This window comes from Poecilia reticulata, chromosome 4 (assembly GCF_904066995.2).
Source record: "Poecilia reticulata chromosome 4, P_reticulata-male-v2, whole genome shotgun sequence".
Lineage (NCBI taxonomy): Eukaryota > Metazoa > Chordata > Actinopteri > Cyprinodontiformes > Poeciliidae > Poecilia > Poecilia reticulata.
In genome coordinates, this window is record NC_088833.1 from 16,056,011 (window position 1) to 16,083,715 (window position 27,705).

Genomic DNA, 27,705 nt, shown 5'->3' on the forward strand with positions numbered 1-27,705 from the left:
CGCAAGAATATCCACTGCATAAACGCGTATACTGATATTATATCCGCTGAACCAGATTCTCCACTGGGTGGCAGAGCTCCGTAGACTGACTACTGTCTGACAAATAAAAGGTTAATAAATGCATGTGGATGTGAACCACAATTTATTTATTTATTTTATTTGTTCGTACAATAAAAGAAAAACTCTCCATATTCAATTTATTGCTTTATTTTTAACCCTTATGTGTTTTCTTTTATTTTTCTGTTAATCGTTAATTTAAATGATGGAAGAAGGAAAAATAGTGTTTCTGGGTCCTCCCTCAGAGGTGGGAGTGGTCCTTTCGGTAAATGTGAAAGGACGTCACTACAGTCAACAGCAGCGCTGAAATTTCTGCGCAGGTCCATGCTTCTGGAAAAAAAAAATCAACAAAAGAGCAGCTCTTTACCCTCGGTGCCCTTACCCTCAGACTCCGAGGCCAGCCTCCACCCCTCTGTGTCATTTTATTTTTACGTTTCCAGCGTCACATCCCCCCCTAGCCTGCCCGGAGGAATGTAGAGACGGAGGGGCTTTAAAAATAGCATCCTCCGCTCTGACAGCGCCGCTCCGGAGGCTCCGCAGCACTCTGCAGGGAGAAGCAGGAATGCGAAGATGGCTGCAGACCTGGGAGAGCTGCTGGTCCCCTTCATGCCCACCATCAGAGTCCCCAAAACAGGAGACAGAGTCTACAAGAGCGAGTGCGCCTTCTCCTTCGACTCCCCCGTAAGTGTGTCCGACCTGTCAGACACCCACACACGCAGCCTGCACACACCGGGACATGAGGGGCATATGAGGGGGAGGAAAGGTGCGTCGCAGGCGGACCGAACATCACACGTGTTTCGGCTGTAATCCGGTGTGTCTGTAGACGTGAAGGAAAACACTGTTTTCATCTTTGGAGAGAGATGCAGGCTTATTATTTTTCTTTTCACGTCCATATCACACCCCAAAAGCTTTCATTGTCGTTTTTAGAAACGCTACATTTGAAGTAAGCTATTTAATACTTGTAATGAGGGTAACAATTCTTCTAAACTACACCTTTTGTTTGAAACGGACTGGTTGTTCAGTGTGATATGTGGACTGTTTATAGCCTTTTGAATCATTTTAAAACAAATCACTATTTGGCTCAAAATGTGAGGATTTAATACATTTAAAAAAAAACTATATCATTCTGAAACCCAGTTTTATTCGTTTTTATGCCTTGGAGTAACTTGTAGGGCCAATATTTAAATGTTTTAAACTAAGTTCTTTAGACCAGTCCTCATTTATTATTTTCACAATTGGTGACAGAATCAAAATTTGCAAAGTTTACTTTTGTAAATGTCAGAATATATTGACAGAAGCATAGATTTGATACTTTTTGTGTGTGTGTTTCTAAAGCGTCTGTGGTGAACCTGAATGTAGTGTTCCCTTTGCTCCTAGAGCTTTCCTACACACCTATCTGGATTGAAACCGTTTTTAAAGGTGACTCAGCTGTCTGGAGTTCATCATGCTGGCCTGAAGACCAGTTTATTTTTATCCTGCACTGTTGAGGCTCATATGTCACTTTGAACCACTTAAAGGTTTAACACTGGGGTTTATGAAGCCTATACATTGATTACAGATTTGAGGTTAGTTTATGAAGGAGGTGTTTTCCATGTGTTTGGTCTCTAGAGCCCATGTGTGAGGTGTAGGGGTGTGTTTTTTTCTTTTGCTTCTTTTTAAAGGCACGTTTAAAACTAAACCAGAGTTTTTAGCTGCAAGCTATACAGTATATACAAATTGTAGCATAAAAACATGCTGTTTTTTTTTTTTTGCATAAGACTTAAGATTGCAAAGCTTTTTCTTTTTTTCTTTGACTTGCATATAATTGAAGATGATTAGGTCCTTTTTAAAATCCCTACAGCAAAATTATTTGCTTCAGAAGCATATTTTGCAAATAAAATAAATATTTTCAGAATGGATTATTGGCTGATCGGCAGGTTTTGTGGTGATTAGGTTCTAAATTTCTTCCTACATATTAGTTGTTATTTCTATAGCTTGTGCTGATTTGAACAAAAAACAAGAATAGCATCTGAAGATGGATTCTTGGTTTTAGTTTTTCTCTCTGGTGTACTAACATGGAAGTGGGTGAAATCTCAAATACTGATGTGATTTTACTTCCATTAATGCAGAAAAATGTAATTTCTTTTGTGTGTTCAGAGTAACCCAACCATATGCTGATAAATAAAAGAGTATGATATAACTTAATATGCTGATCAAAACAACAACAAATTCTTACACTTCATGTGAAGCCGCACAGACTGTCCTCTTATCTGGCCTTGTTGGTTCCTCAGCTCGTGCTGCAGCTGATTGTTATTGTTTCCTTTTGTGTGCAGGAGTCTGAGGGAGGCCTGTATGTGTGCATGAACAAATTCCTGGGCTTCGGACGGGAACATGTGGAGAGACATTATCGCAAAACAGGACAGAGTGTTTACATGCACCTCAAACGACATGTTAAAGAGGTACGTCTTGTCCCCTGCCTTGTAGATTTCAATAATTCAATAATTCTGTCTATATATATATATATATATATATATATATATATATATATATATATATATATATATATATATATATATAAAAGATGACGAACCATTTGAACACCATAGAGAATGAAGAAAAGTCAAATAGAACCACAACACAAACTATGATGTTTTCGGTGTCTCTGTTCTTTTTTTTGTTTTTTATTTTGTCATATTTATCATATTCAAGAATAGTTTTCAATTTAGTTTTTAAATTATCATTTTTTTATTTTAAAGAGAAAAATGTCTAAATAAAAAAATAAATGATTAGAAACTGTTATTCTTCCAACAGTTTCTAAAATAAATTGTCTACACTGTCAATTTATTTAAATGTTTTCATATCTGCATAAATATGAAGAAACATTTGCATGTCCAAACTTTATTTCCGTTCCCATTTTCCATGTTATTTTTTTATTTTGCAGGATTTCAATAAATATGTTGCTGTAACCCTTGGGCTTTATACATAAATAAGTAAAACAATGCACATTATGTATACATATACATGCCTGGATACATACAATAAATTACTTCCTAATGGAAATATATGTTTAAAAAAATATGTTTTTTGGGGTTTTAAGAAAAAATTTCCAAATAAGCATGTTCTATTTATATTATTAAATACATTTTAAGTAATACCTGGAACAATGTTGCTTTGTTATTGTTTCAAACAATATACACAAACTGTAAGACTTATTATGATTCCATTTTTGTTTAGATGTCATCTGCGTACATCTTTTGGGTTTATGCTGGTTTTAAAATCGACAATGTTGCAGTTTGAGTTTTTGGTTTTGTTGACTATAACTAGCAAGTCGATTCTTCCTAAGAACAGCAAACTCAAACAAGCCCCTCCTTTTGCTTCAAGCTGGTGGTGTGTTTCCTCTCTGCCGCTAATTGCTATCAGATCAGCTCTGTTTTGAAAAGAGCTGCTATTTCCATGCCTGGATCTGACCACAAACAGCTGCTGCACATTCTGCAGGCTCCTGTGTCTGTGCTGTTTTTCTTTCATGGTGGTTCCCTTGATGCTGTGGGTGTCAATATTTCCAGTTTCTCAACTTTGTCTGGTCAGATTACTCTAAAACTAGCCAAATTGGATGTAAACCTGCTTGGTGGGACTAAGGCTGCATATTAATGTTTTCATGAAAATGTTTTCTTTTTTGTTTTAATCTTAGTTTGCTTTTTTTTTTTAAAGTTGCTGCTTTGCTGTCACACTAGAAACGATATTTGCAGTTAGGTAAACCCAGATAAATAATGTTTAAAGGTCTGGCAATTTTCCCTTCACTTATAAACTCATCTGGCCACCAAATATCCAACTACTTCTAAGACAGTAACGTCAGACTAGATCTGATTCAGAGGAGCATTTAAGTTCATCTTTGCTTTAGTAAAAAAAAAATATAGGACAACAAAACTATCCAAGTGGATGCTACATGCATATATATATATATATATATATATAATATTGTTACTACTTGTTTCTTACAGAAAACCACAGGCGCTGCCGGAGGTGCCATCCCCAGACGAAGAAATGGAAAAGTGTTTCTAGGTAGGTTGTTTTCACTGGAGTGATGTACTTCTACATTGCAATGTGAAAATCTTACAAAAAAATATTAAATAAATTTGTATATATATATATATATATATATATATGAGACTTTACCAGAGCCTGGTTCATCAGTAGTAAAATGTAGCGATGCTGTGTAAACTGGCTCAGTTTAAATGTTTAAGGCTTACATGGACCTTCAGATCATCATTATTATTATTATTGTTAATGAATGATGTTGTTGAGGTTATGGTGTGTGCATGTAGGTGATTATTGTATGTTCATGAAAAAGGAACCAGTCAGATTGTGAAAAATGCTACAGAAGGCCAAAAAAGATGTATACCAGCAATCACCTGCTGCTGGCACTTTGCATAAATTGGTACTTAGCATTAGCACAAAGTTGTAGTTTTCTATCAGGCATAAGTACAAGTACAAAGTGAGCGTGTACTTTGCTTTTGCTGCTGGGTTCAGAGCCAAGTCCAGACTCTGCTTATAAGCTTATTATGAGACACGCATAATAAAAGAGCAGTCAATAACTGATTGACATTACTTTCTGCGTCAGTGTAAAGAAGTAGTTCTCTGCAGACACCACTTCTGGTTCCACAACTGCAAAGCCTCTGTTAATTGGAAACATCCCAAAGAACCATTAAAACAAGTCCAACTCAAATTTGCTTTAGCCTTTCAGGAACAGTTTGGACTTAATGATGTGTTTCTTTCAGAAGATCGTTAAAAGTATTGCGGCTTCTGTCTGATTACAGTTTTCTCATTGAACCGGTGATTTTTTTTTACGTCAGTAGGATAATTAGAGACATCTCTGTCTGCTTGGGAAGTTCATCCACTAAAACTTTGTCAAAGTTTGTTTGTTGTGAGTCAGCTGCCGTTCTAACCAGCCTCAATCATAACCATTAGATATTTCCACTGACGAGCCCTCTCCACCAACCCCTGTCCTCTAATAATAGCCTATTTATTTGTATATGCGGTTGCTAACTGGTCTAAATCAAAGCTTGGCCTATCCACTCCTCCTCCTTCTCCTTCTCTTCCTCCGGGTTGGGGAGGGGTGGCAAGTTTATCCTGGGCGCCTCCTCCAATCATGTGCCGGCCTCTCAGCTGCTGCCACCTGTCAGTGTCCTGCCGAGGCTGACACACATCAAACTGAAGCCATGACGCATCTCGCCAAAGCCCAGGTGTCTGGCTTCCTCCAACCTCTCTGTTTGAGGAATTCCCTCCTCTTGCTCCATTTTCCATTCATATTCCTGTTTTCTACTTATATCTTCCACCTCAGATTAATTGCCATGTGTTTCTTCTCCTGTCTGATCATCGTCTGCCGTCTTATTCTTTGTGACATTTCTCGCTGTCCCTTTAAGATCTTTGACCCGGTTCGTCGTATCCATACGGGTTCTGTGATCTAATCAGACAGCTGGCTGCAAACATCATGTGTTTCCATGTAACCAAACAGTTGCCATGATATTTTTAATAATAGTAGTAACGTCAGAGAAAAGTTGTTCATTGATGAAATATGTGATTGATCAAACAAATTTATAAAATAATTTATAAATTATTGGGTAAAAAAGTTCAAAGGAAGCATTTTGTTTTGCGGTCAATAATGAAATAAGTCTGAGCTGCTTAAAAATGTTCAATGATTTTATTTATTTATTTATTTTTATCAATTTGGTTTTTATATGAAACTGTGCGTCACTTCAGAATTAATATAACTGTATTTGTAAATTCAAGCAAGAAAAAAATAACAGTTTTAGTAAGAAAATGTCATCGCAATTTTCTTCATATTGTCCAGCAGGGATGTCGAACTTTTTCCATATGTCCTCATTCAAAGGAACAATTGTGTATAATTGTATTGATAAAAACCTTTAACCCAATCTGTCAAAATGTTAATAAATAACTGTCCAAATTTGATGATTGCTTCTTAAAATTAAAAATGCTTAATCTCTTTTCATGGTGATGTAATTTGGCAGTACACTGGTAAAAACTGTATGATGTGACTGATTAAAATAATGTTTCAACACACAACTGTTTTTACGTGTCCCTCTTTTGTGTAGACGTCCACATAGAAAGCTAGAGTGGTCCAGATTTGGCCCCCTCACCTTGAGTTTGACACCTGTGTTGTACAGGGTTCCACTTATAGATCCAATAGTGATGCTTAAATATCATTTTCTGACTATTTAAATTTTGTTTAATGGTTTAAACTTGTGATCTCTCTTACACCTAATAATCCTACTTCCTCCCTTAAAGACTTAGAGCTAAACCGAGATTTTAATGGAGAGGACTACGAGTATGAGGATGAGGCAAAGCTCGTCATTTTTCCAGACCACTTCGAGATCCCTTTACCAAATATTGAGGAGCTGCCCGCTCTGGTCAGTGAGTTGGTTCTGTGTGTTTCTGTGCATGTTGGAGGGGAAACGTCTGGTGGTTCCCTGCCTTCAGGACAGGCAGGTCTACTAATTAAAAAAAAAAAAAAAGTTAGCGTTTTTGAAATGAATTGTGAAACAACCGTGTCTGTCTTACCTGCAGCTTGTGAATGTTTTTGGTTGAATCAGGTGTTTCATTAGATTTCGACTTGTAAGCTACCAAAAAAATAATTGCATAAATAAAAGAAACAAGCATTTGTTTACTTGAAATCTGATGCTTGCCTCAATGTAAATTCAAATATCTTTGAGAGATCTGCATTAACTAACAAAACATGGTTTAAATCATTTGATGACTGAGTTGCCTATAATAGCAAAAACAATAATTTTTAGTAAACACATCATCTCCAGATGCCAAACTTGTTTTTGAGGATCTTCAACTTTGATTTTTCAGATTACATTCATGTGATTTTTCCAAATGAGATTAAGATGTCTGCTGCAGGTGAGATACAGAGTACCATAAAGTTCCTCATTAATATATGATCCCTTTAGAGAATCTGCAATCTGTTACCTTTTAGATTCAATAAAACAAATAATTTTGACAAAACAGCATCTAGTTATGTTTTCAGTAAAACATGATTCTGGGGAACCACAAGGTGTACATGTTGATGCTTTCAATTTGGGGGGGGGGGGCGATTCTTTGCTTGTTTTTTTATACGTCTCTACTTGTTTTTCTTTTTAAAGCTTCACTTTGGCATGCCTGCTTGTTTGTTTGTTGTTATTTTTATAAGAACACCTAATATAGAAGTTACAGATTAATTCTCAGTTACATGTACTGATTTTTATTCTGAATCTGCATCTGTGGGAGAAATAAACTTGAAACAACTGGTGTGTGATTGAGGATGAGCATAAAAACTGAGATTCCAGATTCGTATCCAGCTGGGTCTGTTTGTGGTAAATTATAATTGTCTGAAAATTGCATAAAAGGATTGAATTTTCTATACAGATCTCAAATAGATATCAAATGAGATTGGTGATTTTGTCCTTTTGATTTCACCCCTTCTGTTTTTACGCCATATCAAACACACCGCATCACATTTATACCATTTCTACATAAACCTCGCATGACTAATATGTCTTGTTGTGTGCACCGTTTCATGTGGAGATGTAGTTTATTTGTACTGCCTGAATTCATTTGTGCGTTACCTCCAACCTATCCACGCTCTGCTGTGCTGTCTGATGCCAGGTGACCATAGCCTGTGATGCCGTACTTAACGCACCTTCAGCTTACAAGAAACAGGAGCCTGAGTCTTGGGAGGAGGAGATCCAGGTGTCAAGACATGCCAGAAGCCTCAGACAGCTGGATAATGGAATCCGGATCCCACCCAGGTGAAAAAACTATTAACTGGCAAAACTTTATTTTGAAAATGTTCTGTTTTAATCGGTGCACAAAGATTATTTGCATAAAGATGATTATAGTAAAGGTTTTGTAAGTTTTGGAGTCAAACTTCTAATCTTTATTAATTATCGGATGATTGCTCTTCTTACTCGGTCATAAAATACATCAGACTTCAGTATGTTGCACTGCTGAAGAATTGTTATAAAATGAATCAGAGCTAAACATGTGCACTCAGTTTAAAAGTGGAAGATAAAAACATAACATTGTAATTTATTTATTATTGGATATTCTGGTCAACCTTTGTTTCTGAAAGAGCTGACCAAAGTTTTGTTAGCTCTGTGTTTGCTGGTTATAAATAATCAATAAAGCATATAGCCTAATGTTTCTGTGATATTCTTTGTTTCTTTAAAAAAGCACATAACATTAATGGAAATCACAAAAAATTATATTTTTAAATATGTTTCCTTTATACGTGGAATTGTATCTTATTAGTGTTAGTGTTTAGTGTTGTGAAAAGTATGAGAAAACAGTTGGTACTGTTGTATTTAGGTTAAAAAAAAGATTTCATTTGACAAAATATAAACATATTTCTAATTCTGATGGTTCAGCCATCAAGACATTAGTTTCACTCTGATTGCCATGTTCTGATTATAGTGTAGCTGCAGCTTTTAAGATGCATGACTTCACATGTATCACTAGATGAACAGCTGTCAAGTTATTATTAAAGCTGACGAGATTGTTGGTTAGATGATTTTTGTTTCTGTGTTTTTGCTGTCAGTGGCTGGAAGTGTCAGAAATGCGAGATGAGAGAGAACCTGTGGCTGAACCTGACTGATGGTTCGGTTCTTTGTGGGAAGTGGTTCTTTGATGGGAGCGGGGGCAACGGCCACGCTCTGGAGCACTACAGAGAGACCAGCTACCCACTGGCTGTTAAACTGGATACCATCACTCCAGACGGAGCAGGTCTGGGAAACAACACAACACAACCAGTGTCTACGGTGTATGATATGTGTTCTTACAGTGTGTCTTATATGCCAAAACTATCACTACTTTGTAAAATATACACTGTGCAACATTTATAAGCTGTCAGAATCAAATTACTGGGTAGATTTATTTTTTTTCAGCTAGATTTATCATAATACAGTCATCTTATAAAGATGCAAATCTTGTTGTTTGAGAATGTTTTGCATAACAGGGATGCAAACTTTTAAAAACGTTTTTACAAGAATACCCTTCAAAATGAATTAAATCCAGAATCTCTTGATTTGAAGGCCCCATGTTTTATTTATTTATTGCTTCCTTTTAGTTCAGTTCTACATTAGAAATATGTATAATTAGTCTAAATTAACTGCAGTTTGGGCTGAAAACATCCTCTTTTTATTGCAGCACTTTGCTTGGATCCAATTTTATCCATTCCTCCACTGGACCTTAAACCTGTATTTATAAGAGACACATTGTCAGAATTGTTGTTGTGAAGTAGGTTTTCTTTACCTTAAACAGCTTATTTTATTTAAGTTTCAGCCATGAAACAAGAATACAATAAAAATTGTTATGAGACATAAGGGACTTTTGATTATTTTTTTCTACACTGCCATGTGAACATCTATCTATTAGTATATTTAAAAATATGTCTAATGGCAATTATTGTGCTGTTTATTGATACATTAGCACATCATAATAAAATGTGCTAAGGTAGGCTTTTTGATAATGAGTATATTTTATTAGAAGCAGATTTTGTGTCTGTACGACTATGGCTACATGCTATTAATTTTAATAATTTTTTTATTGTTAATTTGGCCACAGTGATTTACTCACCTTTTTTTATTACAGATGTTTATTCGTTTGAGGAGGAAGAGGCTGTTTTGGACCCCCACATGTCAGAGCACTTGTCACACTTTGGGATAGACATGCTCCAGATGCAAAGGAGAGTAAGTTGACTAATTTCACTTTTACATGAACCCAATCTAATTCGAAACACCTGCAGTATTTAAAGAAAATGTGTCAAAAATATATTTTATTAGAGCTATATCAGACGTTTTGTCAGCATTTCTACACAACAAAGACTATTCTTCACATAAGACCGTCCTTGTCATCTCCATCTCCTCCTATTTCAGACAGAAAATGGACACCACACAGACAATAACCCCCGACCGCGTGTCAGTGAGTGGGAAGTGATCCAAGAGTCGGGCATGAAGCTGAAGGCGGTGTTTGGTTCTGGTTACACTGGCATCAAAAACCTGGGAAACAGCTGCTACCTCAGCACAGTGCTACAGGTCCTGTTCAGCATCCCAGATTTCCAGAGGATGTGAGTGCTGTACGCTGCGATGCATTCATATCGTTGTGGTTTTGTTTTCTTAACTACAGCTATCCCTGATGACGTAACTCTTGACGTACTCACACCGTTGATCATAATAAAAAATCTTGAACCTTGACAGCCTTATCAACTAATACATTTTTTAAATATAATGGTGCTCATTTAGCAGATGGAAATCTTAAAGTATTTTCATTAAACCAAGAAGTTTGTTTCTGATTGGGAATAAGGGTGGTATCTCTGTATATTTTGTGTTAAGTAGTTCTCAATATCAGTGTGTGGAATATTTGGTAGCTTAATCCTTTAATGTCCATGGCAACCATTCAGTTGTGCAAAACACCTGGATGTCCTCCCCCACTCAGCTCCTTCAGACTAGCCAGCAGCAATTAGCAAACAGCTACTGAGCTCATTCTAGGAGCTGCTGCTCAGAGCAGCGCTGGTAAAAACGTTAAAGGGTTAAACACACACGATTCCGACTACAAGCTCTCTGGTATCTGGTATGCATGTGGTCCCTTACTATATCAAATTTAAATTTAAAAATGTGTTGTTGCCTTTTAGTACATTCCTTCTGTGACATTCCATGGTGTTACCCTGTTACCCTTGATAACTGGCAGTTATCAATGGACAGATCTTTTATGTTTTTTTATTTATTTGTTTTTTAAACTTACAATGGTCAAACTCTTTCCTGTATGACCAGATTTCGCATGCAGTTGATGATTAACTCCAGGTCATTATAGTTGAAAGGCCTCTGTAACATCACCCTAATCTTTAGCTTCCTCTGCAGATTCTATATCTGATCATGGTTTGACACTCGACACTTCGCTTGGCCGCTCCAAAACAAATTTGGCTGTCTATGATCATAGATGATAATTAAATAACTTGTTGACCAGCAGCGGGTCTTTTAAGTTCCTCGCATGTTTCTCTAGAGGCGACGTCTGTGTGTCACATCACATATCAACCCTCCTATGTTTTCTCTCTCAGGTATGTAGGTAACCTTCAGAGGATATTCGACTATTCACCCCTTGACCCCACCCAGGATTTCGCCACACAGATGTAAGTGACTCCTGAGAGTTATGCAATGCAGTGACAGAAGAGAAGGTGTTTTCCAGCTTCCTCTGTCACTGTTACTGATATTTAAAAACAGAAGTTCATTAACAAATAACCTAAATTACATAAGCATAAATTGCACAATTTGTATGTTGTAGTACCTATTTATTTATTTTATCTCTATTTTAATAAAATCATCACAATTTTGTAATTGAAGGCCATATGTTGCAAGAGGCCAGATGCTGATGGGCATCAAGAGCCTGACGGCAGCTATCAGACAGGCAGCCAAATAAACATGTTTATACCATAAGGCAAATAGTATTTGGCAATTTGAAAAAGTTGTTTACTTACTTTAATGTAATGGTTAAACCCAACCCATCTCTAGATGACAAGGATCCTCTAGTGTTTTTTTTAAAATACATTAATCTATTTATTTGCAATGATCAGCTCTTATGACGAGAATCGTTTGTCTGGTGTTACCCACTAAAGAAGAGGCACAGTGTGCACAGATAATTATAGTGGAAAAATACTGTAAGTTTGCCTCATCCCCATTTTTTAACTTTGGTGTTGTCTGCAAAGGGGTATTTTGATTTAAGGTAATTATAGATATAGTCTTGGTTTTAATGTTGACTCTGATAAACCAAAATGTGGTTCTTAATTTGCCCTGTTTTATATTTCCACTGCCTCAACAGGAATCAGAACAGCAATCAGTGGAACAAGGTGTAATATAAAACAAATACATGTAATATGCTTGAGATAGCAGCATGCTTATAATTATTTATATTCATAAATAAAAGGTTTGAACAATTATTTTCCCTCTGGTTTTGAATGTTGTGTGGCTGGAAAGATTTTTGTTCTTCATTTCTTACCTCCAGATAGTTGTTATGGTGTGTAACCTTGACAATAAGGTGTTTTTTTCCCTTTACAACTCAGAGCAACTGATCAGCATCTCAAAAGCTCAAAAAAAACACCTGAACTACAACGCCGAAATCCCAGAGGAGTTGAAAAGGAGGCTTTCACTACACGTTCAGTTTGATTAGATGTGTTTTAAAAATTTCACAGATGCAAGACTATTATGCGAACTAAAGCTCATGTGTGCTGATGTTGACTGTAGTTTCCTGCAGAAACCGCATTTTTGTTTCACGTGAGAACTGCTGTATCTTCAGCATGTGATGGGCAGGAAACAAAGCCAAATGAATGTGAAATGAGACTGACTCTGTTTTTCTGCCCGTTTTTGTCCATCAGGGCTAAACTGGGACACGGGCTCCTCTCAGGCCAGTACTCCAAACCACCCATGAAATCTGAGCTCATTGAACAGGTGATGAAAGAAGAACACAAGGTATTAAACGGGGTATGTCCTGCTCCATAACTGAGTGACCATGGCCAATGTTGAAAATGAGATGTGACGGAATCAGCGGTCATGGCTTTATAAAGCATTACAAAGTAATTTCCTTCTAATGAATGTAGCAGTTTCTTGATCTGAGAAGGATAAAGGAGCTGAAGTAATGCCTAGACTAGAACTTTCTGTGACCTCATGGCTTGTTTTTAGACTGATTGCTCCCAGTAACTGACAGGGGAAAGCTGTGATCCTGAACTTAAATGTGATGGAGGAGTCAAGTTTGGACACGTCTTGACAGCTGAGAGGAAACGGCAGTGGACTTGTGCTGGCACGCTGTGCTCAGTTTGCACAGAGGGATTCTTGACCAGTGCAATCACATGTATATATCATTAACCTGGCTTTCTAAATTTATTGATGATGATGGGAAATTTTGACATGCTGAGATATGGACTTGTTTGCTGTGAGAATGATTGTCAGGGTTCAATGCCCCAAGAACTGGTTTGTGACTTTGAAAGCCCAGACTTCAGTGTGTTTCATGTGATAAACCAGTGTAAAATTAAGTGGAAGAAAAAGGAAGTATATTTCCTTACTTGTTTTTACAAATAAAAATCTGAAAAGTGTGGAATCTGTCTGACACCCCAGCCGATGCCTTCCGGAGGCACCTAATTAGTAAACAGAATCTAGCTGTGAGTAATTTAACTTTAAATCTGCAGCAACATTATAAGCGCAAATTTAATGTATTTGTTTAATTCTGTTCAGAAAATATATACTGTATAACTGTAACCCACCTGAGTAGCAGAAGAACTCTCTCACCACAGTAGAAGACAAGTGAACCATCTGTCCAGTGACATTATCAGGTTGCTAATTCAAACGTTTACCCCTTTTAATGTGGTGAAAAAAATATTTAAGGATTATTATGCAGGCTAACAAACAAATATAAGGTTGAGCTAAATGTTCACTTTTAAGGCTGTTATTGAATACTTGCATCCTGCCACATTTTCTTAGTGGTGAGTGCATCCAAAACTATAATTTTAGTTGCCACAAAAACGTTTCTGGCACCTTGTCCAGACTTTATGCTTCATTTCAGAACAGTTTAACCAAATTAGTTTTTTTTTTAGCTAGTTATAGTGTCATACTTTTGCCTTTGAGTAAGGTGACTTCTCATGAACAGTCGGTGTGCGTGACTCTTTCAATATTTTGTTTTTTGTCATTGCAGCACCAACAGAGGGGAATCTCTCCCCGAATGCTCAAGGCACTGGTCAGCAGGGGGCACCCAGAGTTTTCCTCCAACAGACAACAAGATGCCCATGAGTTCTTCCTGCACCTTATCAACTTGGTGGAAGTAAGTGAATCAGTCCCTTCTGCATATACAGGATATACAGTGTGTTTGCAGTCGTATACCAGCTAACTTCCTGTCCGTCGCTGTAGAGGACTAACTGAACAAAGCATTACCAGAAACTGCCACTAGAGTGATGCCACAAAGAGGTTTTGATGCAAAATTATGTTTGAGCTGCTGCAAGCAGATCACTATGAACAGTTCATAATATAGTCAGCCACATACACTATATTTTTTTTCATTTCATTCTTTTCACAAATTGAACAAAAAACATGCTTCCTTTTGAAAAGGTTGTTCAACTAAACTTTGTTCCGATGTTTCAAACCTTTTTGCCTGGTTCTAACAAAAGAGTTCAGAACCTCCATGGTCGGCTTATACATGCAGTATAACAATCTTTAAGTCGTTTTTTTTCTCATACAGGGATAATTTATGTTCAGTGATATCAGTTACATGTAGTGGTGAGAAAATGCTTCCTTAAATATCCTGGTTATCAGACATAATCAAGCCCCCAAGAAGAACCTATCCTGTTTGAATTAATTAAATACATCAACTTCTTTCTCCCTAAAAATCGCCATGTTGTCTCAGTATATGCAGAACTTCTTAAACAATTCCTAAACATAATCCAGTTGCTGATATTTTTTGAAGCCGTCTGTAAACGACTCCCTGGTTTATGCGGGCAGATAACCAAACTAAAGCCACAACCATCAGTCACCCTACAAGCTGGGCCTGGGTGAAATTATAGCTTGTGTATTTCTGTAGCTTCTTAGAATAGAAGGCTTGCATTGGCAATAGTCCACAGCCATGCAGACTGGTTTCCCTTTCATACAACCCTCAAATAAAACCCCCGGTGACCCCAGCCTGTGTTGGCACTGGAGACCTGAGCAGCTCCAGGAAAATAATTAATGTAGTTGTGTTTCTAAAAAGATGCAAGTCTGTCAATTTAAAGATAAATTTGAGATTAAGTGATGTTGTGATCTAAGTACAGTAGACTACAGTATTTACATGCACATCTAAAACACCTGCATGTTTTAGATGTTCCCCTGGTCCAGCACAGCAGAAATATAAATTACCTCTTCAGCATGTGATTAGTCTGAGGAGGCCTGGTAAATGAACTATTCATTTGATTCAGGTGTGTTGAACAAGGAGTTGTTCCCTCTCAACTGTGGCCAGACTTGTAGTGCATAATAATTATAGTCATTTCTACATCTGCGATGGAACATTACATGAAAATTGAATTAAACCAAAAGGAGCAGAAGGGTGATGTTAGGTGTAGTAATAGCAAAGTTTCTTGTTAAATTTTAACTTCACACTGTGAACAGGAGGATGGATTCCATTTTTTTTTCTAATCTTGAGACAAACATTGTTTTTTGGTGGATGAGCAGAAATATGTTCTCCCTACCTGTGTGGGAGTTCTCACACATTTTCTAGATGGTGTTAAAGTGCTCACCTTTTGTTTCAGAGAACTGTGGTTTACAATTGAAAGCCCAATAATGACTTATGTTTTATTCCTTTTAAGATTTTAAAATTTTCTGTCTTCGTATAATTTGTGCTCTCTAATCTGCTGGTTTTGTAATCTTCTATCACGAATGGAAAAAGTTCAGCTTCTTAGCAAAACTTTGTCTCAATGGGTTTGTATTTTCTTTCTTGATTTGTTTTGTTCAGAGAAACAGTGCTGGTTCAGAGAATCCAAGCGACTCATTTCGTTTCTTGGTGGAGGAGAGAGTTCAGTGCTGTCAGAGTCGGCGGGTTCGTTACGCTCAGCGGGTCGACTACTGCATCCAGCTACCGGCTCCCATAGAAGCAGCGACGAATAGAGGTACAGATAGTGGCTGTTTTTGCATCAATGAGCCGTTCCATCAAATTTCATTTAGGTTTTCAAAAATAAGCAAAAGGGAATGATTGGTCCTGGTTTGAACTGCCTATGCAATTCATTACTCACACTATACTCGAAAATTGATGTCATAAACCAAAGGTGTATTCTAGGATATAAATTTGAAGAATCTCATGGCAGAAGGGCCTATGCAAAGTCTTACAGACATGCACCTTCACATGCACATGCAGGATTGAGAGATCTTTGGTTCTGAATTGAGGGGCACGTGTTTTATGTTACTAGCTTCACATTTCCACTGTGATAACGGATTTTGTTTTACGTTATTTGAATCTCTGTGTTTATGTTGTGTTTGCTAACAATTCCTCTCACTTGGGTCTCTGATTTTTTTTTTAGAGGAGTTGCTTGCATATGAGGCCAAGCGGAAAGAAGCTGAGGAGAACACGCGGGCTCCTCCTGAACCGGTGCGAGCGCGGATCCCTTTCACAGCCTGCCTTCAGGCCTTTACGGAGCCTGAAAACGTCCCTGATTTCTGGAGTTCAGCGTTGCAGGCCAAGTCAGCTGGAGTCAAGTAATCAGACATGCACCTGATGAAATCACTTTATTATTGTCTCTTTCATTTACTGCTTGTTTTTAAGCCAGATCTTTTTAAACATTCGTTCCCAGAACTTCCCGCTTCGCCTCGTTCCCAGAGTATCTTGTTATGCAGATCAAGAAATTCACCTTCGGTGTTGACTGGGTGCCAAAGAAGCTGGGTAATTAAGCTATAGCCTTGTAGCGATTAATGGGAGCTGAAACGGAGATTCCTTAAGTGCTGTAATACTAAAAATAACCAGCAGAGGGCAGCACCAAACTGCATTTCGCAAAGCATTTACATGTCTGTCAAACTAATGCAAATTCATAAATAATTCACCTGCAGTTTGAAGATAAACAATTTTTTTCATCATCCATATTTATCAACACTGTTGAAAGCATAATTTTTTATTATAGACACAGATATGTTTGTTATTGTTATCATGTGAAATTATTTATGGTGTTTAGCGACTTGCCAAGCGTAGATGCTAATGAATCCCCTCAGCTGACACCAGTGTGCATGTTCGGTGTTACAGACCTGGCCATCGATGTTCCAGACTTCTTGGACCTGAGCCGGCTCCGAGCCACAGGGCTGCAAGCGGGCGAAGAGGAGCTGCCGGATCTCATGCCTCCCATTGTTTTACCGGAAGACACCAGAGGTATGACAACATGGCTAAGAGGTTTTACTCCGTTTTGAGCTAAAGAAACCTTTCTTTGTTGTTTTGTACACTTACAATAATACAAACTCTAGTATTTGATTCTGGCTCAGTTAAAACCATCTCACCAAGAAGCAAGAAAGAATAAGTACAGAATGTAAATAATCAAGGATACAAATATAATCCTGGATAATTCAGATGCTTTTTTTTGGTAAAATACTTAAGTTTAGAAGTTTAGAAAATAAAATGTTGAAAAACAGAAAAATGATTGTAGTCAGATTAGATTTGGGGTAATATTTATTTTAGACTTGCCTATTTCTATTATATTCAGAGAAAAAGACAGCCAATAGAGCCCCGCTGTATTACAGAGTGCTACTGAAAAAATACGCATATTAGAAAAATATATCCTTATTTATTCATCCAGACCACAGTTTGACATTTTGGAAACTTCTGTAAAGCAAGCAGAGTATGGTTTTGCAAAATATGAGTTAAAAATATTTGCAACATGTTTTATTCAATGTTTTTATTATTACTAATGTTAAGATATTTCTATTTTAAATAGATAAAAAAATTCATTGTTTCTATCATTCTCTTTTATTTACATTTAACAGAATGTAAATGTAAATATTTAAACATGCGATTGGTGATTTAACAGTCTGCTTAAAAGTTTTAAGCTGAAAGATAAAAAATATATATATAACTCTTTGTGTTAAAGTTAATACATGTCCTACGATGTACCAGTTTTTAGTGCAGCTGAGATGTGGAATAGTAGTCCATTTTTCTGAGCTTCACTTCACAGACAGGGGTCTCCCATGATTTATAAGCGGTGGCCCACAGCAGCGTCGGTGGTGATGCATGAACTCGTTGAAGAAAATGCTAAATGGCACTCTTTACAACTTGGGGCATTTTTGGGCCTGCATTTTCAATTTCACAGTCCTGTTCGTGTTGTTAAAGGGCAGCGTTTTCCCTGAGCGCCTGCGCTTCTGTTTGGCCAAACCAATTTTTGTGCCTTTGTTGAGTCACAAGTTGCGACTTTTTTTTTTTTTTTCCAACAAAGTCACAACTTCCAGTTGTTTTGAGAAGAAACTTCAATGGGAGTTGTTCAAAGCAGATACCATAGACTCTTCATGTAGAGTATTTCTTGAGCCCAGTCATCTGTGAAATTGTCTTCAGTATGATATTCTGCTCAAAGCTACCCCAGTTCTCTCTTAAGTACACATTCAATGAGAATCACTGGGGAGGGAAATGCTCAGTCAATTAAGGTTGTTGTGCTGACAGTCGTGTTTATTTCATGTGAGACTTTTGTAATGTACATCACTGGGCTTTTGGAGAACAGACACTGAAATATGCTGCTATGTTTTGGGGGAAATGCTGGTTCCACTTTTCTCGAAACTTTGCTTAGCCAGACTTATACTTTGTGAGTCTTAATTTCATCTTTTTTTCTGTCTTTGTTCAGTCCACCTCCTGTTGAAAAGTTAATCTACTTGAAATTGTTGGTTTGTTCCTAATATTTTAGAAGAAATACAGCAGATAGAGGGAGAGCTGATGGCAACACTTGCAGTAGCTCATAGAAAGAACAAAACCAGGATATTTTAAAAAATAATTTAGGCTACTACATCTCAGCAAAAGAAACTTGGAAGACAAAAAAAAAAAAAAATTGAGTGGGCCTAAATATTTCAGAACTGAACAGCTTGTACTGAACACACTGAACTGGACTCAGAATCTATTAAACATATCTACTTTGGTCATTATGTATGGGCACAAAACTGTGCCAAAAATGCTCTTCTTAATCAAGGTTTCTAATGTTGTAAAATGCCTAAGAAGAGAAAAAGTATCCTTCTTTTAGGATCTAGTTTTGGGCATTTTTTGGAACACCTAATTGGAGATTCACTGCCATGAATATTTAAACCTATTTATTTGTTGCTTTCTCCAAAGAAAGTTAGATAGTTTTCTCCCCTTAATAAATTAAGTGGTTTGAGTCAGGCTTTATGTTTTTAAATAGATTATGTTTGTCTAAACTAGTTTGATCTGAATTATATTTATGACAAAAAAAACAAAAACAGAAGAAATGAAGACCTTATTCACAGCTCTGTACAAACAGAATGTGTATAAAAGTCATCACATTTACAAGTGCACATTTTGGCTGACTTATTATGCATTGCACTGATTGTGACCAATCAAAGTGTTCAAAAAGAAAATATGTACATTTGCACAAACCACAATTTCTACCAAGCTGGATTTAAAAACACAAAATACTTTTAGCCTTAATTTTTGCCAATATTTATATGCTCTTTACTTGCTTCACATTGACCAAATTTACAATTCAATGGATGCCTATTCAGAAACGAGTCTCGCAATTTGACAACAGGACCACAAACACGGTGACTACACTTATAAAACATTTTTCTCATTTGATTAAAAATGAAGTTATTTCTCAGTGGTCCAATTCCATCGCCTCAATGGGGAGACGAAAAACATTCCAGGCTGCTTATGATAAACAAATGGCTGATTAAAACCTGCTCTGCCAGCTCAGTGACCTTCATCGATAACCTCTGGATCTACTGGCAGCGCTTTCACCTCTTTGGAAGAGGAGGACGCAATCTTAACAAACACGGAATAAGGCTGCTCACTGCAAACATTTTTCATTTTATCAACAAGAACAACAATGTGACCATCGCTTCAGAAGAACAGGCTCAAGGATGTCTGATTAGGATGGAGCCCTCCGCATATCAAGAACAAACTATTCCAATACAAACTGATAAAACATCGGCTGTGAACAGAACGACTGGTTCCCCTCCGCCTTCCCCCATCCCACATCTTTCCCCCCTCCCTTCTCCTTCCCCCCTCCCTTCTCCTTCCCCCCTCCCTCTCTGCTCCTACACTCACTCACGTTTATTAGAAAGTGACCCACTAAAGAGAGCCGGGCTTCACCTGAGCCGCTTGAAAATGCTGGTGGAGAATTCAGGTCAGAGAGAAAGACGGACGGACTCTTTCTCATCCCAGCTGGATAGTATGGATCAACAGGTTCGCCTCGGCACAACTCTCACTTCATCTAAGCCACCTGCCTCTGACCTCCCTGAAGATCCAGCACTCTGCATTTCGGAGGTCTGAGACCGGGGTCCAGATATTATCCTTACACCCGTCTTCCTCCAGAATGTGTCTGGCCCCCCAACATTGCGTAGCAGGACAATACCTGTCCGGATCACTACAAGAACAGTTACAAAAAACAGAAATACAAAAAACGGTGGTCTTAATTCAAACCTCAGACTGATCCCCTGTCTAAAGGAACCTCAGACTGAAGAGCTTTCAGCCTCCGAGTCACTTAACCTGGCTCTTTTAAATACCAGATCTCTCTGTTCGAAAGCTCTATTAATTAATGATTTAATCACTGAGCATAATATTGATTTTTTATTTCTGACAGAAACATGGCTGAATGACAATAATGAAGCAATCGTACTAATTGAATCAACACCTCCTACGTACAATTTTTTAAGTGAAAATAGAAAACACAAAAAAGGCGGAGGCGTGGCTTCAATATTTAAGAATACCATAAACTGTAGTAAAATCTCTTTGGGTAATTTTATGTCTTTTGAATATCTTGGAATCGAGGTAAAAGGCCACAAACGAACTTTGACACTAACTCTATACAAAACACCAACATATGTGGAAAATTTCTTTGCGGACTTGAATGAGCTTCTATCTCTCATATGTATTGATTACGATTGTTTGCTAATTGTCGGTGATTTCAACATTCATGTTGACAACCCCCAAGACCGAGGGGCTAAAAAGCTCTGTAATATATTAGAGAGTTTTGGTTTAACACAACATGTCAAACAAGCAACACACACTCAGGGACACACACTGGACCTGGTTATCAGTAAGGGTGTGAATATTTCCAATGTCTCTGTAACTGATATTGCCCTGTCGGATCATTTTGCTGTTTTCTTTGACAGTTCTTTATCTGTTAACCCACTTGAACAAACAGCTACTATCACAAAACGTACTTTCACAGAAAACACAGCAGAAACATTTAATCAAATCTACTCTTCTTCCTCACTCTTAAGTTATAGTGACGTAGATAAGTTGGTGGATGATTTTCAGTGCAAACTTTCAGATATCATTGATTACATTGCCCCCACTAAAGTGAAGGTTGTGACTGGTAGGAAGAAATCTCCATGGAGAAATGCACAAGTAGTTCAATCTGCAAGACAACTCTGCCGTAGGGCCGAACGGAAATGGCGTAAAGGTCAACTGCACGTTTATTATGACATCTACAAGGAAAGACTACGTAACTATCACACAACACTGAAACATGCGAGAGAAGCTTTCTTTGCAGATGTCATAAACAAAAACATTAACAACGCTCGAGCTTTATTCGCCACTGTTGACAGGCTCACAAATCCTCCAATGACGTTACCACCTGAACTTCAATCTATTGCCGCCTGCAACAAGTTTTCCAGTTTCTTTTCAGAGAAAATTCAAAAGATCAGAGGATTAATCTGCTCATCCACTCCAAAGACGGTACCAATGCTGTGCCCAAACAAAACAAATGCAGGAAAAATGACCCAATTTCTACTACTAAATTATAAAACCCTAGAAGAAATTATAAGTCAATTAAGCTCCAGTTCCTGCTGTCTGGATGTCCTACCCACACATTTCTTTAAGAAAGTCCTGCCTGTTGTTGCTAATGATCTGATCCAAATAGTAAACTCATCGCTCTCTTCAGGTGTTTTCCCCCAGGCTTTGAAAACAGCAGTTATCAAACCACTTATAAAAAAGAACAATCTAGACAAATCCCTACTGCAGAATTACAGGCCGATCTCCAACCTCCCATTCATCAGCAAAATTATTGAAAAAGCTGTTTTTAAGCAATTAAATAACTTCCTAACAATAACAAACTGCTTTGACTCCTTCCAGTCTGGTTTTCGTGCTCACCACAGCACAGAGTCGGCCCTTGTAAAAGTGTTCAATGACATCCATATAAATACAGACTGTGGGAGAACCACAGTGCTGGTTCTGTTGGACCTCAGTGCAGCTTTCGACACTGTTGACCACGACATTTTACTGAATCGACTGGAGAGTTGGGTCGGACTCTCCGGTCCAGTGCTCAACTGGTTTGAATCTTACATAAAGAACAGAGATTTCTTTGTTTCAATTGGAAACTTCTCATCAGAGAGGTCAAAGGTCACATGTGGGGTACCCCAAGGTTCAATCCTAGGACCCCTTCTTTTCAATATTTATATGCTCCCACTGGCAAAGATTATAACAGGACATAGGATTAGCTACCACAATTATGCGGATGATACACAGCTCTACATCACGATGTCACCAGGTGACTCTGAACCCATCCAATCACTGAATAGATGCTTAGAACAGATCAATGTGTGGATGTGCCAAAACTTTCTCCAGCTAAACAGAAACAAAACTGAAGTTATTATCTTTGGACCTAAAGAGGAACGAACTAGAATCAATGCACAGCTTCAGTTATTACAACTAAAAACCAGCGATCAGGCCCGAAACCTGGGAGTAGTGATGGACTCTGACCTGAACCTTCAGAGCCACATTAAGACAGTCACAAAGTCGGCCTTCTATCACCTGAAGAACATCTCTAGGATTAGAGGACTTATGTCTCAGCACGATCTAGAGAAACTCATCCATGCATTTATCTTTAGCCGCATTGATTACTGCAACAGCGTCTTCACAGGTCTGACTAATAAATCAATCAAACAGCTGCAGCTGATCCAGAATGCTGCTGCTCGGGTTCTCACTAAAACCAGGAAGATAGAGCACATAACACCAGTTTTAAAGTCCCTACACTGGCTCCCTGTAGCTCAGAGAATAGACTTTAAAATACTGATGTTAGTTTATAAATCTCTGAACGGTTTAGCACCACAATACCTTAAAGATCTGTTATTACTGTACCAACCATCTAGACCCCTCAGATCTTCTGGTTCTGGTCTGCTCTGCATCCCCAGAACCAGAACCAGACGAGGAGAAGCAGCATTCAGTTTCTACGCACCACAGATTTGGAACAAACTTCCAGAAAACTGTAAAACAGCTGAAACACTGGGTGCCTTTAAATCTCAACTTAAAACCCACCTGTTTAGAGTTGCTTATGGCTAAATTAGGGTTAGAGTGCGGGTTTTGATGTCTTCCATGTTTTTATGTCTTTAATGTTTTTAATTTTTAATTTTTTTTTTTTTTTTTTTTTTTTTTTTCTTTCTTTTATGTATGGGGAAGAAAGTGAAAAATGAGGGTGGAAAAAAAAGAAAATTAAAGTGGAATGGAAATGGAATGGAACCAGTTAAAGTCCGCGGGAGGGCAGACTCCTCTAACTATAAGTTAGTTAAATTCTGTGTGGGACGGCGGCGTCCTCTGTTAAGGGAGTTTTGTTTTTTTTTATTTATTTTTATTTATTTTTTAATTTTCTCTCTTTCTCGCTGTTTATTTCTGTTTTTGTTTTGGTTGTGTGAAGCACTTTGAGATGCCTTGCTGCTGAAATGTGCTATACAAATAAAATTTGATTGATTGATTGATTGATTGATTAAGTTTATTTCAGTGTTTCTTTCTCTGCGTTTTCTGCTCAAATGTGTTTATGCAAGGTTACAATAACATTCTTCTTGTATTTAATCTGATTAAAACCGTGAAATAAAAAGAGGTCAGAGCAAATAACTTGCTGATTCTGAATGTGCTCCTATATTTGCTTATTTCATATTAATATCTCAAATTTTTATTTGCTCCCAATGAACCACTGGTTTGTTATCCCTTCTGGCTGGAGTTGGCAGTGATGAATGATTGGTCACCCTTTTGTCTCCAAATGCATCGATGCTTCGCACTGATTACATCGCAGCCCACAAATGTGTTTTCTTGTAGCCTGACTGACCCACAATATTGCTCATCAGTCTGTTAATCAGTTGTGTGCTAAAATATTTCAGACCATTTAGGGGGAGAAAAACAGAAATTAGTTGATTTGCTTCAGTATTTTTTGTTTTTAATACATCAAACTAATGGAAGCACACACTTAAGATATTGACTTCTGATTTCACATTTTCTTTTCTTTTTTTGCATTTAAATATGAAAATAAGCCACAAGAAGAAATATGTAAACTGTTTTGTTGCAACTAATATTTCATTTGTAACTAAATTGAAGTGTAGCAGAGGATAAAGGCACAACAGTTCCTCTTTCAAAGTAAAATTTGTTCTTACTGTGTAGATTGCACAGGAACAATATGTACAAAACAGTTTATTTACACATGAAGATGGCAACAGAACAACAATGTTTTTTTGTACGTGGCTTGGGAATCTTAATTTCTTTTAATTAGTTATAACAAGAAAATATATGACAATAATGAAAAGTTATTTTATTTCAGCAATTTAGTTTCCAAAATGAAACTTTATATGTGATTAAACAGATTTATAATTTTTAAGTGTTTATTGTGATATTTATTGTGATAATGTAATCATTATTTTCATCTAACAAAACCTAAAATTCTGTTTCTTTAAAAGTTACACTTTTGACCAAGAACATTGGTTAAAAATGGAAAATTCATGTAGAAATTTTGCATTATGGTCATGTGAAGGGCCACATAATTATTGGAAAGACTACCAGCTTAAGTTATCAATACCTTCCACAAGTCACAAAAGGTCATTGCTATAGTAACTGGCTGTTCAGAGTGATTCATGTTAGGATATTAATGGAAAGCTGAGTAAATGAATAAATGGAAAGAGCTACAAAAGCGTAAATGTTAACCACAGCCTTGAGAGGATTTTGAAGCAAAGTCCTTTGAAAAGTTTGGGAGAAGATTAAAGTAATGTGGACTACAGCTGAAGTTCTGCCTGAGCTAAAAGGAAAAAGGCTCATGAAAGTACATTTTATATTTCACTGGAAAAGGTCTGAGAGCCTGGAGGAAGAGCGGAGAGGCACATAAGACAATCTGTTTCAGGTCCATAGTGAGGTTTTTTACATCCAGCCATGATTCAGGGACCCATCTGATGTGCTGGCGCTGGTCCACTGGGTTTTTCTTTCCAAAGTTAGCAGAACAATCAACCAGGGCACTTTAGAGCTCTTCTGCATCTCCATAAGGCTTTTTCATTAGAAGAGAACATGAGTTCATTTTCCAGGAGGACCAGCCAAAAAGTGCTAAAGGTACCAATGCCTGTTCTGATGACCATCAGCAGAGTTAGCTGGCCTCAGCTAAACCTCAGGGAATCTATGCAGGAGATGAGTTGAAGGACCTGTTATTCCTTAGGGGCCTAAAAAGTATTGAGTGCATGTACTTTACTGTACAAATGACTGTCAATGTAAATACTTTCTCTGGAGTGAATGAACATAAATCACACAAAATAATGCAGGGACTGCTTTGTGCAGCCGACGCATTGCATCAGAATTTGAGCATATTTGCTTCTCATCACATAATGCTGTGGTTTTGTCGGTTTTAGGAAATTATATATTGATTAAAAAAATCACCTCAGCTTAAAATTGGGCGGCTCCTCAAGTTCGTTTAGCGAATTTTGTGTGTTTGCACTAACTCTCACTAACATGCTGCTTTTAGCTTTCGTACAGGTAGCCTTGTTCACTGCAAAAACACAAAATCTTACCAAATAAATTTGGTGGAGTTTCTAGTAAAAATGCATTAGCAAACTTGAAATAAGACAAAACTAACTTAAAAGTGACTTTTCAGTAAGATCTATAAGCTTATTTTAATTAAATAATTCCTTTATACTGATGAAAACGTACTTGTTCCATTGGCAGATTATTTAACTTATAACAAGACATTTTCCTCATGTTAATTTATCTGCCACTGGAACTAGTACGTTTTCATCAATAATAAGGAATTATTTACTTAATACAAGCTTATATGTAACAAGCAAATACTGAAAAGTAACTTTTAAGTTAATTTGTCTTATTATAGGTGTAATAAGACATTTGCATTAGAAACTAGACCAAAATTACCTGCTAAGATTTTGTGTTTTTTGCAGTGTTTAAAGCAGTGAGGAGAGGTGTGTGATAAGCAAACACAACTTTATGGATGTGAGGCGTTTAGGGAACGTCTGTAAATCCTTTAAAGCTTTACTCTTCCTGCAGCATCGTCTGAGCTGAAACAAAAAGCAAAACTTGTGATAACTGATCTCACTGTGTGCTACTACCTCTAAGCAATCACTCTCCTCCTTTTCTCCAGATAACTCCATGAGCTCAACCGACTGTGAGTATTTATTTCTCTTTTGAGTCACACTCTTTGAACAAATGTGTTAGATGCATGTAAGTTATTGCTTTGGAAAGTGTATTTTCCTTTAGACAGCTGTGATGAATGCCTCCACCACCTGAGCAGGTGCTGCAGGTGCGCTGTACTTTCAGACAAACTTAACTTTTTTTTTTGAATGTAGCTCTGCTTATTTTAGCCAGGCTCATTTCTCTCTCTGATAAATCTTACCTGGGCAGAGATGCCTCGCCGGACCCGATTCTCCTCTGGTCCTTTTGTCTAATGAGTCCCACAGAGAGAGAGAGAGGGTTACTGTTACTGCTGAATCGGTGAGTGTATGCCAAGGCGTTGTTGATGTTGGCTTATTTCGACCGCAGCTCCGGAGATAGATGAAGGCGCCGTTATGCAGCTGGCAGAGATGGGTTTTCCGCTGGAGGCCTGCAGGAAGGCGGTGTACTACACAGGAAACATGGGCCCAGAGATGGCCTTCAACTGGATCATAGCCCACATGGAGGAGCCTGGTAAGGCAGCAATACCTCACAGAGCATGGCAGCATGGTGCTGAGGGGGAGTGTTTGACAGAAACTGAGCAAGCTCCTTTAGGCTGGCGGCAGTTTTTAAAACGTCTTTTGACATATTTCAAAAGTTAGTGGGCCTAGATATTATTGCTCATATATGAGACATTTCAGAGGGAACCTTTCTAAAGGTAGCAAGTTAATAAAAAAAATACATAAACACAAAAACAAGAAATTTAGTTTTATTTTTGACTTCATAAAAATGAATTTATTTTTCTGCTAATACTGTTTAAGCTGTTTTAACTGAAAACATTTTTTTTTGACAAAACGGTGACTATCAAACATTAGCCAGCAAATGGAGCGATTTACTATTTAATCTTACAACTTTGACAATATTTCAGTTGCACCAAAGCCATATCATATATTAAATATCTTGTAAAAATGGCATCAGAAACATGTAGACAAATATGAATGTTCACCAGTCTTCAGAAAGTAGGATTTTTAAGGGGTTTAAAAATCATAAAAACCTACTATTGGAGTATGCACAGAAATAAAATGTTCAAAGGGCAGTAGATAGATTTTTATAAGCTCTCTTATGTCTTAAAATTAAGGCTCCACTTTATCCATCTTTTTGTAGATTTTACTCTTCTGTTAATGAAATGTACAATTAGTGATGGAACAGAGTTGACTAATAACATAACATTTGATTTTATCCTCAGACTGTGGGGTCTATGAACATCCAATGTTGAAAGTTACCCAAGAAATAAAGTGTTTATACAGTCTGTTGCCAGGAAATATGTGGAAAAACTAATCACACACCATCAAAATTAGATAAGGAATCAAAACATCAAAAGCCTGCAAAAGATTTCTCTGTAAGTTTTGAGTTAGTATTGAAAGGAAAATGAAGCCTGAGGAACTTAAGACCCAAACAACTGCATCTAAAACTCTGTTTAAAGTTATTGTGCAGTAATTTGAATCAGGGTCTACAGGCTTTCAGAGGGTGCAGAGGGGAGCAGAAAAAAGGCAGGACTTTATTTATTAGGGACCTTTT

At 37.4% G+C, this 27,705-nt stretch overlaps 1 protein-coding gene across 3 annotated transcripts in view; it reads left to right on the top strand.

The window, feature by feature from the left end:
* The first annotated feature begins 395 nt into the window (after window positions 1–395).
* Window positions 396–27,705, top strand: part of usp13 (ubiquitin specific peptidase 13) — a 36,074-nt gene continuing 8,764 nt past the window's right edge. Inside the window, exons 1-17 of one of the 3 annotated variants that reach the window (XM_008408010.3) lie at window positions 396–738; window positions 2,370–2,495; window positions 4,035–4,095; window positions 6,340–6,461; window positions 7,699–7,841; window positions 8,630–8,814; window positions 9,682–9,779; window positions 9,966–10,156; window positions 11,144–11,215; window positions 12,455–12,548; window positions 13,765–13,890; window positions 15,547–15,700; window positions 16,109–16,283; window positions 16,379–16,467; window positions 16,822–16,944; window positions 26,120–26,143; window positions 26,518–26,661. In XM_008408010.3, the coding sequence (XP_008406232.1) occupies window positions 628–738; window positions 2,370–2,495; window positions 4,035–4,095; window positions 6,340–6,461; window positions 7,699–7,841; window positions 8,630–8,814; window positions 9,682–9,779; window positions 9,966–10,156; window positions 11,144–11,215; window positions 12,455–12,548; window positions 13,765–13,890; window positions 15,547–15,700; window positions 16,109–16,283; window positions 16,379–16,467; window positions 16,822–16,944; window positions 26,120–26,143; window positions 26,518–26,661 (2,038 nt within the window). In that variant the 5' untranslated portion in view covers window positions 396–627. Of the gene's footprint in view, window positions 739–2,369; window positions 2,496–4,034; window positions 4,096–6,339; window positions 6,462–7,698; window positions 7,842–8,629; window positions 8,815–9,681; window positions 9,780–9,965; window positions 10,157–11,143; window positions 11,216–12,454; window positions 12,561–13,764; window positions 13,891–15,546; window positions 15,701–16,108; window positions 16,284–16,378; window positions 16,468–16,821; window positions 16,945–26,119; window positions 26,144–26,517; window positions 26,662–27,705 lie in introns of all 3 variants that reach the window. The other 2 variants (XM_008408011.3, XM_008408009.3) reach the window with 2 other exon arrangements.